Below are 12,792 nucleotides of genomic sequence, written 5' to 3' on the forward strand. Positions count from 1 at the left end.
CTTGTAGGTGGCATCTCTGCCCTGATGACCTGAGGCATCATGAGCCCATCGAGCCAGGAACAACTCCCCCTTATGGTGCCAATCTAAGTCTATCTTTGACACCTCTATTTTTGCTGCCTGATCTACCTGCTCGTTGTTTCGGTGCTCCTCATTAGCCCGACTTTTGGGGACATGGGCATCTACATGACGGACTTTCACCGTCAGCTTTTCCACCCGAGAGGCAATGTCTTTCCATATATCAGCAGCCCAGATTGGCTTTCCTCTACGTTGCCAGTTGGCCTTCCTCCACCTTTCCAGCCAGCCCCACAGAGCATTGGCTACCATCCATGAATCAGTATAAAGGTAGAGCTTTGGCCACTTCTCCCTTTCAGCAATGTCCAGAGCCAGCTGAACAGCCTTGAGTTCGGCGAGTTGGCTCGATCCACCTTCTCCTTCGGTAGCTTGTGCAACTTGGCGTGTGGGGCTCCATACGGCTGCTTTCCACTTCCGGTTCATCCCTACGATGCGACAGGAACCGTCAGTGAAAAGAGCGTAGCAGGTCTCCTCTGCTGGTAGTTGGTTGTATGGTGGAGCTTCTTCAGCCCTTGCCACTTGTACCTGCTCCTCATCATCAGTGAGACCAAAGTTTTAACCTTCTGGCCAGTTCGTAATTATCTCCAAAATCCCAGGGCGATTCAGGTTTCCAATACGGGCGCATTGAGTGATGAGGGCAATCCATTTGCTCCATGTGGCGTCAGTGGCATGGTGGGTAGTAGGAACCTTTCCTTTAAACATCCACCCCAGCACCGGTAGTCGGGGTGCCAGGAGGAGTTGTGCTTCTGTGCCAATTACCTCTGAGGCGGCTTGAACTCCTTCAAAGGCAGCCAAGATTTCCTTCTCTGTGGGAGTGTAGTTGGCTTCAGACCCTCTGTAACTTTGGCTCCAGAATCCCAGTGGTCGGCCTCGAGTCTCCCCAGGCACTTTCTGCCAAAGGCTCCAGGACAACCCATGGTTCCCGGCTGCAGAGTAGAGCACATTCTTCACCTCTGGTCCCGTTCTGACTGGGCCAAGGGCTACAGCATGAGCGATCTCCTGCTTGATCTGGGTGAAGGCTTGTTGCTGCTCAGGGCCCCAGTGGAAATCATTCTTCTTTCGGGTAACCAGATAAAGAGGGCTCACAATCTGCCTATACTCAGGAATGTGCATTCTCCAGAAACCTATGGCACCCAGGAAAGCTTGTGTTTCCTTTTTGCTGGTTGGTGGGGACATAGCTGTGATCTTGTTGATGACCTCAGTGGGAATCTGGCGCCGTCCATCTTGCCATTTCACTCCCAGGAACTGGATCTCTCGGGCAGGTCCCTTGACTTTGCTCTTCTTGATGGCAAAGCCAGCTTCTAGTAGTATCTGGATGATCCTCTCACCTTTCTCAAACACTTCTGCGGCTGTGCTCCCCCACACAATGATGTCATCAATGTATTGCAGGTGTTCTGGAGCCTCACCCTTTTCTAGTGCAGCCTGGATCAGTCCATGGCAGATGGTGGGGCTGTGTTTCCACCCCTGGGGCAGTCGGTTCCAGGTGTACTGTACGCCCCTCCAGGTGAAAGCAAACTGAGGCCTGCATTCTGCTGCCAGAGGAATGGAGAAAAACGCATTAGCAATATCAATGGTGGCATACCACTTTGCTGCCTTGGACTCCAGCTCGTACTGGAGTTCCAGCATATCCGGTACAGCAGCGCTCAGCGGTGGAGTCACTTCATTTAAGCCACGATAGTCCACAGTCAATCTCCATTCTTTGTCAGATTTGCGCACAGGCCAGATGGGGCTGTTGAAGGGTGAGTGGGTTTTGCTGACCACCCCTTGGCTCTCCAGCTCCCGAATAATTTTGTGGATGGGGATCACGGCATCTCGATCCGTCCGATACTGCCGGCGGTGCACTGTCGAGGTCGCAATTGGCACTCGTTGCTCTTCCACCCTTAGGAGTCCTACTGCAGAGGGGTTTTCTGACAGTCCAGGCAAGGTGTTCAATTGCTTAATGTCTTCTGCCTCTACAGTGGCTATTCCAAAAGCCCACCTGAGTCCCTTTGGGTCTTTGTAATATCCGTTCCGGAGGAAGTCTATGCCTAGGATACACGGAGCATCTGAGCCAGTCACTATAGGATGTTTCTTCCACTCCTTCCCAGTCAGGCTCACCTCGGCTTCCACCAGAGTCAATTGTTGTAATCCCCCTGTCACACCAGCAATGGAAACAGGCTTTGCCCCCACATGTCCCGATGGTATCAGAGTACACTGTACACCAGTATCAACTAAAGCATCATATTTTTGTGGCTCTGATGTGCCAGGCCATCGGATCCACACTGTCCAGAAGACATGGTTTTCTCGTGCCTCTCCCTGGCTAGAGACAGGGCCCCTCTAACACTGGTTATCATTCCTTCCCTGGGCATACATACTAGAGGTCCCTTCAAGGGGGTCTGACAGATCGTACCCACAAGCTTGGTCACGGGAGGTTGAGGCTACCTTCACTTTGGTGGAACTCCCCCGGTTAGAGTTTCCCTCCTTGAGTTGACGGACCCGTGCTGCCAGGACAGAAGTGGGTTTCCCATCCCACCTCCCCATGTCTTCCCCATGGTCACGCAGGAAGAACCACAGATTAGCCCTTGGGGTGTACCCTCTCTCTCTAGCTGGGGATTGTTGGGCGCTGATTCTGGGGCCTGTGACTCTCACGGGTGCTGTATTAACCTTCCTTATCTCCTCCCTCATCTCCTCTTTAAACTCCTTAATCACAGCTGAGATATGAGCCTGCATTGGGCCATTAATCATACTCTCATAATTCCTAAGTTTGTTGGCAACAGAGCCCACTGTCTCCCGGTGGGCATCAGCATTGATTGTTGCAATGAAGGTGGTGTATTGAGATGGCCCAAGATTTGCCAGACTCCACAGCATTTGTCCCGTACACCTGACCTTGTCAGGGTCATTATTGTGTCGTCCATCCCTCCCAAAGAGTAACTCTAATACTGCCACTTCCCTCAGCTGTTGGATCCCTTCCTCGAGGGTCTTCCAGTGCATTCTATGATGGTGCTCTTGCATTCTCTCTTTGTGGACAAACCTCTCCCTGACACTCATTAAGAGCCGCTCCCAGAGAGAAAGGGACCCTGGCTCCCTTACAAAAACCTGATTTATACCCGAGTCCTGGGTCAAGGGTCCCATGTTCCTTGCCTCACCACCGTCCAGCTGCACGCCTGTACCCATAAGATCCCAAACCCGGAGTAGCCAGGTAGCATAAGCCTCACGCCCTTGTCGCACAATGTCTTTATGCAGATTACGAAGACTTTTGTACATCAGGGACTCGGTGATGATAGCAATCTCTGGCTCCCTTGTGGGTTGTGAGGTTCCTCCATTCCTGTCCCTATCTGCAAGGTGCTCTGCTTTCACCTTAGACTTCCTTGTTTCTACCGGGGCCACTGCTGCTGGCCGTGACTGCCTTTGTGGTTCAGCTGGAACCTGGACAGTTGTAACATCTGTGGGTTCCACAGCTGTGCTATTAGACTGTCCCTCCTCAAGGCAAAGGGCCGGTTTCTCACCAGCTGGGGAAATGCACTCCTTCAGCATCTCTCGTATCTCCTTAACCAGAACCCTCACCCAATCTGGGCGGTTCATTTCTGAGGTGGGCTGTGGGGCAGGGTCAGGCTCTGGAGCAGCAGCATCTCGAGTCTGTGGTGTAGGTGTGAGGGTAGTTATCCAGGTTAATCTTCCCTTATCTCTGAATGCTAAATATAACAGGACTATCAGCAACACCACCCATTGTATGGTATCATTAGCACTTAGAAAGGATCTTAACCCTTTGAGAACTGGTGGAGCAGACCCAAAAAGATGGTTAAAAGGTTGGGAGAAAGTTTGCCCAGGCGCTATTTCCTCGCAGTAGGTACCGTTATTAAAGTAACCCCAAAAACATACAGTTAATGTGTGATAGATATGAATCCATGTACCTGCCTTCCAGAGGAAATTAAAGATCCATGAATTCCTCACCCAATTAACCCAGAAGCCAAACTTGATAACAGACACCGTAGCCTTAGTTATAGGACCCATTTTTAGATAAGGGTCTGCAAATGGGAAAAGTATAGCTACGATCACATGCCACCCAAACCAAGGTAAACTAGACCACATGGTGATGCTGAAGATATTTTTACACGCAACAAAAAACCAAATTACTTAAGAACTGTTAATCCTTTTTCCCTCTCAATGCCCTCGAGCCCTACGTTGGGCGCCAAAATCTGTCTTGGTTCGACAAGACAGGAATCTGCGAAGGAGGGCTAAAGCCTCCTGTGCAATGGAGAACGGCAAACCCCCTCCCTCCGAATTACTAGGAGTTTTAAATCAAAAGGCTCTCAGGCAAAGATATGGGAATGGGAGTAACAATTCTTTACTAGGAGAAAACTAGACAACAATTTAAAAAGGCAAATGCAATCGGTACAAACAAAACCAGTGAAAAAAAAAAGTCCAGAACCTGAGGATTCGGGGTGCCAGTAGCAGTCCTGCTGGGACGATTACTCCCCTTGCAGTGGTTGATGAATTGCAGCTGCAGTGGTGATCTTTAGAAGGGTATAGTTTTCCTCTGAAGATCTGGTGGCAGTGGGGCCGGTCTTCCTCTGCGCCGGGGTTGCCTCTGAGCTCCGCCGCCGCCGCCTCCCTGTGCCCTGGCTGTTTTGCTGCGAGATCCCGTGAAGAAGAGAGAGAGAGCTGCTTCTCTCGGAGTCCCGCCCAGAGAGCTGCCTCGTCTCCCCAAAAAGCTACCCCTTTAAACAATAATAGAGTGCTTGGCTTCCCCCTCTGGGTGGGACCCCTCACGGTGTTACATTTACCAGCCCGGCAGTGAGTCAGTCAATAGTGTATAAACAAACCATTGCCTCTACGGGGCAAACCATTGTCTTTGGGAGAGATAACAAAACCTGCCCAACCTTTCGACAGATGGCAAATAGAATACAAGCTTATCCTACAACCCAGGACAATGAGTCACAGGCTGAAGGCAGGAGCTCCCTCCATGCCCAGAGGGAGGAAAAGAGGGAAAGTGAATGAAGAGCTCTCCTGTACAGAGCCAAGCTCTAAGTACAGCCCCTGCAGTGGGAAACACAACTCATCAGGTTTGTGTCCTTTGGGCTCAGGGATGGTGACACTCAGAGGCACAGAAAGGTTTCTTGCCAACCAACACAAGTTGAACATTTGAGCAGTTTAATAACCATCACAGCTCTCCCCTCAGCTATCTGTGATGTCCCAGCAGCATCTGGCATGTCCCCCATCCCCAGGGGATTTCTGTACAGGAACAGTTTTAGACAAAGACATAAGAAATGGTAATTCTGTGATGGATATAAACACAATAAGATATTATTCATATTTATTAGAACTTCAGAAAGATTGGGTCACTCCGTGTTGCTCAAAGCATGAAACCAGTCAGTTGAGAGGCCCTTGAATGACCAGAGAGCACGTAGAGGAAGAAATCTGGGGCAACAGTTAGGACATAGAACCAGCTGGTCTGGTGAAGTGATGCCCATGACCATTTCAACAGGAGAACAGGAAAGCCCTGAAAATGGGGGAGGTGTTATAAAGAGAATATTGGTGACTCAAGAAGATGGGAAGATCAGTATTTCTTCTCTTTCCCCAACAGTACACCTCCAGGGAATTCCTGTTACTGGTGGGGAAAACTTTGATACTTCTTAAAAGTAGTGAACTAACCCAGAGAATAAAAATCTCCTTGTATAACAAGATATCTTAAGACTATGCCCATTTCCAGGCAGACATCAGCTGTGTGCCCATGAACAGGCATTGCCACTTGTGCCCTGAGGTGCCGAGCTGGGATTGGATCTCTCAGAGAGGAGCTGAGGGAGAGCAGAGCACCTTGCAAGCTGCAGGTCCCTGCCAGCCCCGCAGGGCTCCTGTGCCATCAACATCTGCTCTGCTCCAGTCTGGAACAGGGCCCAGCACAGTGCTGGGATCATCAGAGAGCTGAGGTGTGAGCTGGAATTCCATGCCCTCCCCATGGCGCAGCAGCCCTGCATTTCCCTGCTCCAGCCTTGGTCTCCAGCACAGCCATGGAGGCTCTTTGGGCTCCTGAGTGTTCCTGCAGCCCCCAAGGGCAGCTTGGGCACAGGCAGCCCTGGCCAGCGCAGGCCATGCTCAGCAATTCCTTGTCTGTGCCCGGCCTTGCTGCCAGCCCCGGCAGCGGCTGCGTGGCCCCTCTGTGGCCCTGTGCTGGCCCAGCCATGGTGCCACAGCCCCTGTGCAGCCCAGCCCAGGACAGGAGCATTGCGGCTGGGAACGGCCCCTGTGCCGTGGGGCCCTGGGCAGCCTTGGGGCTCTGTGCCCCATGGCCTCCCTGCTGGGCAGCCTCTGCCAGCTCCTGCCGAGCCCGTGGCACCTGTGGGGCTGCACAGACAGCCCTGCCCGGGCTCTGCTGGCCTCTGGGCCAGCAGAGAGGCGGCCAGGGCTGGCCATGGCTGGGAACAGGCCCTGAGCCCCACAGGAGGATGGAGCTGGGCCACAGCCAAACTCAGCCCAGGGCAGAGCTGGGCTCAGCAGCCAGGGCTGCCCAGGGCTGGCACAGACAGAGGCTGGCGCTGACAAATGTCCTGGGCCCCTCCCTGCTCTGTCCGTGCCCCAAGGGCACAGAGCAGCCTCCTCTGGGGCTCTTGCCTGTTTTCAATGCCTGCCCAGGCGCTGGCCCTGCCCCACAAGGCCTGGGCTGAGTCCTGCCCCTGCCCGCTCAGCCAGGCTGAGATGGACACTGATGGTTTCTGTGCCAGGCTCTCCCAGCCCAGCCCAGCTCCCTGCCAGCTCTGCCAGCTGCCCTGAGCTCTGGGCAGCACCAAGGGCCTCTCCCCAGCACAGCCCAGCCGGCTCTGGCCCCACAGCTCTGCTCAGCCCAGGCTGCTCTGGGCACTGCCCCACGGCCTCAGCCCCTGCCAAGGGCACAGCAGCAGCTGCAGCTCAGCCAGGACTCAGCCCCACCATGGGGGAAGGGGCTTGGCCAAGGCCAAAGGAGCTCCCTGGCTGCCCTGCTCCCCTCTGCCTGAGGTGCTGAGAGCTCTGCAGCCCCTCCTGCCATCCCATCTGCCCAGGACAGCACAAGAGCCCCGGCCCTGGGGCCCTCCAGAGCTGCTCCTGCTCCAGGCCCAGGGCCCATCCCAGAGCTGGGGCAGCCACAGAGCTGTGCCCATTTCTGCTCATTGCTGCTCTGATGGGGATGCACCCTCAGCCCCTTGGATGTTGCTGATGAATTTTCCTACTCCAGAGGCTTCTTCTTTCTTGAGCTCTTCAGTTCAGGAATTCAGTGAGGAAAGCTCATAAATATTTGCTCAAAATGCACAAAAAAGAAAAAAAGCTGCTGGGAATATATTACGTTTTCAATACTTCTGTGTTTAATGAGAGATTTTAGAAGTGTATTCAAAGTGAATATACTATATTGAAAACAATGGAGAGAGAACTGTTTTATCCATTGTTCTTTCCCTGTTTATAGATGGAGATCAGCAATGTCCAATTGATATTGACCCCCAGCACCTTCTAATGAAGTCTGAACAGACATGAAAATCACGATTCTTCATGTCTGACAATCAATAACACTATGTTCCCACTCCCACCCCACAATATTCTGAGGCATTTCTGAGACCTACAAGAATCAAGGGGCCATTGCTCCATTGCAAGGACTCTGATAACGGTGGGAAATATTGTTATTCTGTGGTGCCCCAAGGAACCAGGGTTCCCTGGTGACACTGCAGGATCTTTTATCACCAGGGCTCCATTTTGACACTGCAACACCAAGGAATTCCTTGTGGCACTCTGAGGCCTCATGGAACCAAGAGGCCACTGTGACCCTGCATGGCCTTGTGGAACCATGCAGAGCTTTGTGACAGAGCAGGACCTCGTGTCATGATGGGGCCATGGTGACCCTGCAGGGCTCCATGGAACCAAGGGGCCTGAGCTGCTCCTCAGGAACTCACGGAATGAAGGAAACATGTTTGACACCGTGGTGGCCCTTGGGACCAAGAGGCCATTGTGACATTGTGGGACCAAGGAGAGCATTGCTGCCCTGCCAGACCTCATGGAACCAAGGATCCACCGTGACACTGCAGGGCCTTGGGGGACCACAGTGACATTGAGACACTGCAGGGCCCAAAGATCCAAGGGACTCTGTGACACCAAGGAGACCCATGGAACCAAAGGGACATTGTGACACTGAGACGCCTCATGGAATCATGGAGATCATTGGGACACTCTGGGGCCTCATGGAACCCTGGGGATACCAGGTTGTCTGGAAGTGTTGATCTGCTGGAGGGTAGGAGGGCTCTGCACATGGCCCTGGCCAGGCTGGATCCAGGGCCCAAATCCAACAAGGTGAGGTTTAACAAGTCCAAGTGCCGGGTCCTGCACTTTGGCCACAACAACCCCTGCAGTGCTACAGGCTGGGGACAGAGGGGCTGGACAGCAGCCAGGCAAAAAGGGACCTGCAGGGACTGATGGACAGCAGGCTGGACATGAGCCAGCAGCGTGCCCAGGTGGCCAAGAAGGGCAATGGCTCCTGGCCTGGATCGGGAATGGTGTGGCCAGCAGAAGCAGGGCAGTGATTCTTCCCCTCTGCTGGGGACTGGTTGGGCAGCGCCTCAAGTGCTGTATCCAGTCCTGGGACACCCAATTTAGAAGGACATGGAGGGGATGGAGTGTGTCCACAGAATGGCAGTAAGGTCGTAAGGAGTCTGGAGCACAAGTCTTGTGAGGAGCGGCTGAGGGAGCTGGGGTTGTTGATCCTGGAGAAGAGGAGGCTCAGGGGAGACACAAGGTGGTGTCAAGGCACAGCTTGGACTTGATGATTTCCAAGGTCTTTTCCAATCTGGCTGATTCTAGGATTCTCTGAAACCAACCTTTGGAGCAGTTGCAGGAGGAGCCCTGGGCCTCCTCTTCAGAAGCTCCAGCAGCCCAGGTCCCTCAGCTTCTCCTCACAGCCCCAAAGCCCATCCTGTCAGTCCTGCAGAGCCTCTGCAGCTCCTCCTCACTGCCCAGAACAGGGCAGCCAGACACAGCAGCACAGATGTGCCCCCCTGGCCTGGGGTGCCTCTGGCAATGGAGCAGCACCAGGCACTGCAGGAGCCTGCAGACAATTCCTGCAGCTCCTGTGGGATGATCCTGCTCCCCAAGGGACGTTCCCATGGTGCCAAGTCAGGAACTGCAATGGGGAGTGGGGCCAGAGAAGAAAGGGTAAACAGGGTTAGGCTGTGTGCAGGGGAGGGAACAGGGGTGGACAACAGGAAGAAATTTGTATCAGGAAGAGTAAAGAAAGCAAAGGGGAAGCCAAGGAAATGCTCAGGGCAGTTTGGGGGTGGCTGCCAGGCAGCCCTGGCTCTGAGCAGCAGCATCTGCAGTGGGACAGGAAACTCCCAGCTGATGGGAACAAACTTTCTGGCTGACTGCAGAGGCCAGGACAAAGCTGAGTGGTTTCCCTGGCATCCCCCAGCCCTTCCTGGCCCCAGGGGCTGATGTCATTTGTACTGCCTCAGGTTCATGTCCCCACAGCACCAGCATGGGGGTGCTCCCGCCTGCTGTGTACAATGCAGACAGGGGCTCCTGACATTCCTTTGTGTGCAACATTAAAATGTAAAACAAAGAAAAAAATATCCAAAAGGAAACCAACAAGAAGTATCAAAGATTACTTTTATTACAAGTGATTGGCAGAAATTGGCCAGCAGTTTAATGTTCCTGAAACTATCCAGTCATCAGTCTCCTCACTTCAGCCTTGACCTCCTGGTTCCTCAGGCTGTAGATGAGGGGGTTCAGGGCTGGAGTCAACACCGAGTACAGAACTGACATGGCCAGATCCAGGGATGGAGAGGAGATGGAAGGAGGCTTCAGGTAGGCAAATATGCCAGTGCTGAGGAACAGAGAGACCACGGCCAGGTGAGGGAGGCAGGTGGAAAAGGCTTTGTGCTGTCCCTGCTCAGAGGGGATCCTCAGCACAGCCCTGAAGATCTGCACATAGGAGAAAACAATGAACAAAAAACAACCAAAGAGGACACAGGCAGTAACAGCAAGGAGCCCAAGCTCTCTGAGAAAAGATTTGGAGCAGGAGAGCTTGAGGATCTGGGGGATTTCACAGAAGAACTGGCCCAGGGCATTGCCATGGCACAGGGGCAGGGAAAATGTATTGGCTGTGTGCATGAGAGCATTGAGAAAGGCACTGGCCCAGGCAGCTGCTGCCATGTGGGCACAAGCTCTGCTGCCCAGGAGGGTCCCGTAGTGCAGGGGTTTGCAGATGGACACGTAGCGGTCATAGCACATGATGGTCAGCAGGAAATACTCTGCAGAGATGAAGAACATGAAGAAAAAGAGCTGTGCAGCACATCCTGTGTAGGAGATGTCCCTGGTGTCCCAGAGGGAATTGTGCATGGCTTTGGGGACAGTGGTGCAGATGGAGCCCAGGTCGCTGAGGGCCAGGTTGAGCAGGAAGAAGAACATGGGCGTGTGCAGGTGGTGGCCGCAGGCTACGGCGCTGATGATGAGGCCGTTGCCCAGGAGGGCAGCCAGGGAGATGCCCAGGAAGAGGCAGAAGTGCAGGAGCTGCAGCTGCCGCGTGTCTGCCAGTGCCAGCAGGAGGAAGTGGCTGATGGAGCTGCTGTTGGACATTTGCTGTGGCTGCACATGGGCACCTGTTCATGGAGAAAGGACAGGGACAAGTCAGGAGAGGCTGCTTGGAGCCAAACCTGGGCCATTCCCTTCAGCCTGTCCTGCTGGGACTCACCCACCTTTGTTCCTGCTCTGGGAAAACCTTCACCCAGGTCCCTGCCTGAGCTCCAGTTGTGCTGGCTGAGTGTGCCAGGAGCAGCCAGGGCAGTGCGTGGGGGTTCTCGAGGAGCCATCCTTGCCCTGCTGCCCTGGGTTTGTGGCCCTGTGGCAGAGGGACAAGGCTGGATATTCAGTATTTGTCAGGGGAAAAACCCCTACTGTAGAAAGTCTTGGTACCATCTGCATTCACACTTCTAAGAGAAATTGATGGCAGAGGTTGGATTTAGGAGTTGTTTTCCTACCCACTCACCATTCCTCGCTCTCTGAGGTCAGAAATCCCCAGCATTGCTGCTGCACTCAGAGTTTGCCACTGAGAGATGTGAGAGGCAAAGGATTCCCCATGGCTGAGGGAAGATGAGGGGCTGGATGGGCTTGTTCCCCCAGCACTGCTCTGTTCAGCCCCCTCTGCTTCCCTGAGCATCTCCCTGGGCCTGGACATCCCCTCCTGAGAGGTGCCTTGTCCCTGCCAGTGCTCACAGAGCCCATCCCACCCTGTGTGCCCTCGGCCCGGCCCTACAGAAACCTGCCTGTGTGCAGGGCCCTGGCTGGGACAGGCTCTGTGTGCAGCTGGGCAAGGAGTCTCAGTAAATGTTCAAACATGCCTTTGATGATCCTGTGTTTCCTTTTCAACTCAGAATGTTCTGTGATTCTGGGATTACAATTCCTGTTCTGCTTCTCTCATCCCCCTGTTGTCTATAATCAAAAGAGAAAAAAAAAAGAACCCTTGCAACAGTGTTAGAACAGTGAAGTTAAAACCAGACCTTTATTGGAAGTTTCCAGGTGTCCCAGTGGGGATGAGGCACACCCAGCCCCTGATTTCAACAATTTGTTAATGTTGATTATTTAGGATATTTAACAGGAACATCCAATGGCAGATTCAGTACCCAGTTATACACCCCTGGCTCAACCCACTGGAATAAGTCCAGGGCCTTATTTGTCCCAGTTTTTCTTATCACTGCTCACATTCAAACCCCAAAATACTCTTCTTGTGGGTTCTTTCTCTGATAAAAAGATTATATAGCACTTTAAAAATGTATTTAGACAGGTTATAGTTCTAAAATCTAAGAGAAGGTAAGGAAACATACTAGAGTTAATTAAGGATCATAAATACATTAAATATATAATAGTAGTTAAAAAGAGTTATTTAAGAGCTTAATAGAGTTAGTTAAGGATTATAATTTTAAAACTACGTAACAGTAATTTACAGAACTATGAATATATGAAAAATATATAAAAAGCAAAAATATTTTTATCATCATCACAACTTCATCATCTTTCTCCAAGCAGAAAATTGAAAACACTATCAGGAAAGCTCCTGACCTTTACAGCAATCCCAGGCTTACCTTCTTTGGGAAGCGTCCTCCGGAGCTGGTCTGGAGCTGGAGCAGCCCTGCCCCAGCCAGCCCCTCTCAGCAGCAGCACCTGCCCTGCTCAGGGTGGCTCCTTCCCCCCACAGCTCCTGGCCAGCGCTGGGAGCAGCTCCAGGGCCGGCTGAGAGCTGTCCCTGGCAGGCAGCAGAGTCCCTGGCCCAGCACAGCGCCCTGGGCTGCAGGACCCTGCTCTGCAGGACAGCCCTGGGCACCCCTGACTGCTCTGCACAGGAGATGAGCAGAGAATGCACTCACAGGGTCTGTGGGCATTGGCATGTTCCAGCTTTAGGAGATCTCTCCAGGAGCTGCAGCTGCATTGTCCTGCAGCCAGAGGTTCCTGTGCCAAGGGCTGGCAGTGATTCTGCCCCAGGCACTTCTCAGCCCCTTCCCAGCCCTGACTGATTGAAGCTCTCTGTGCCTCTGTGCTGTGCCCGGGCTGGCTGCAGGCAGTGCCTCAGCCCTGCTGGGCTGGCAGAAGAGCTGCTCTGCAAGAGAAATGTGCTTTTGAAGCTCTGCTTGGTTACCAGCCTCACCCTCTGTGCCAGGAGCCCAGCCCAGCTCAGCAGCACAGACACAGCACAAGGACTTTAATGAACCTCTGGGGCTTTGTGCTCAGCCCTGAACA

The 12,792-nt window shown here is 53.1% G+C and overlaps 1 protein-coding gene across 1 annotated transcript; it reads right to left on the minus strand.

Annotated features, from left to right (window-relative positions):
• Nucleotides 1–9,720: 9,720 nt before the first annotated feature.
• On the minus strand, nucleotides 9,721–10,709 carry LOC144248815 (olfactory receptor 14J1-like). Its single transcript, XM_077790801.1, has one exon. The coding sequence runs from the start codon at nucleotides 10,636–10,638 to the stop codon at nucleotides 9,721–9,723; it is 918 nt and encodes a 305-aa protein (XP_077646927.1). The 5' UTR covers nucleotides 10,639–10,709.
• Nucleotides 10,710–12,792: the final 2,083 nt, after the last annotated feature.

Source organism: Lonchura striata, unplaced genomic scaffold (genome assembly GCF_046129695.1).
Source record: "Lonchura striata isolate bLonStr1 unplaced genomic scaffold, bLonStr1.mat Scaffold_91, whole genome shotgun sequence".
Classification (NCBI taxonomy): Eukaryota; Metazoa; Chordata; class Aves; order Passeriformes; family Estrildidae; genus Lonchura; species Lonchura striata.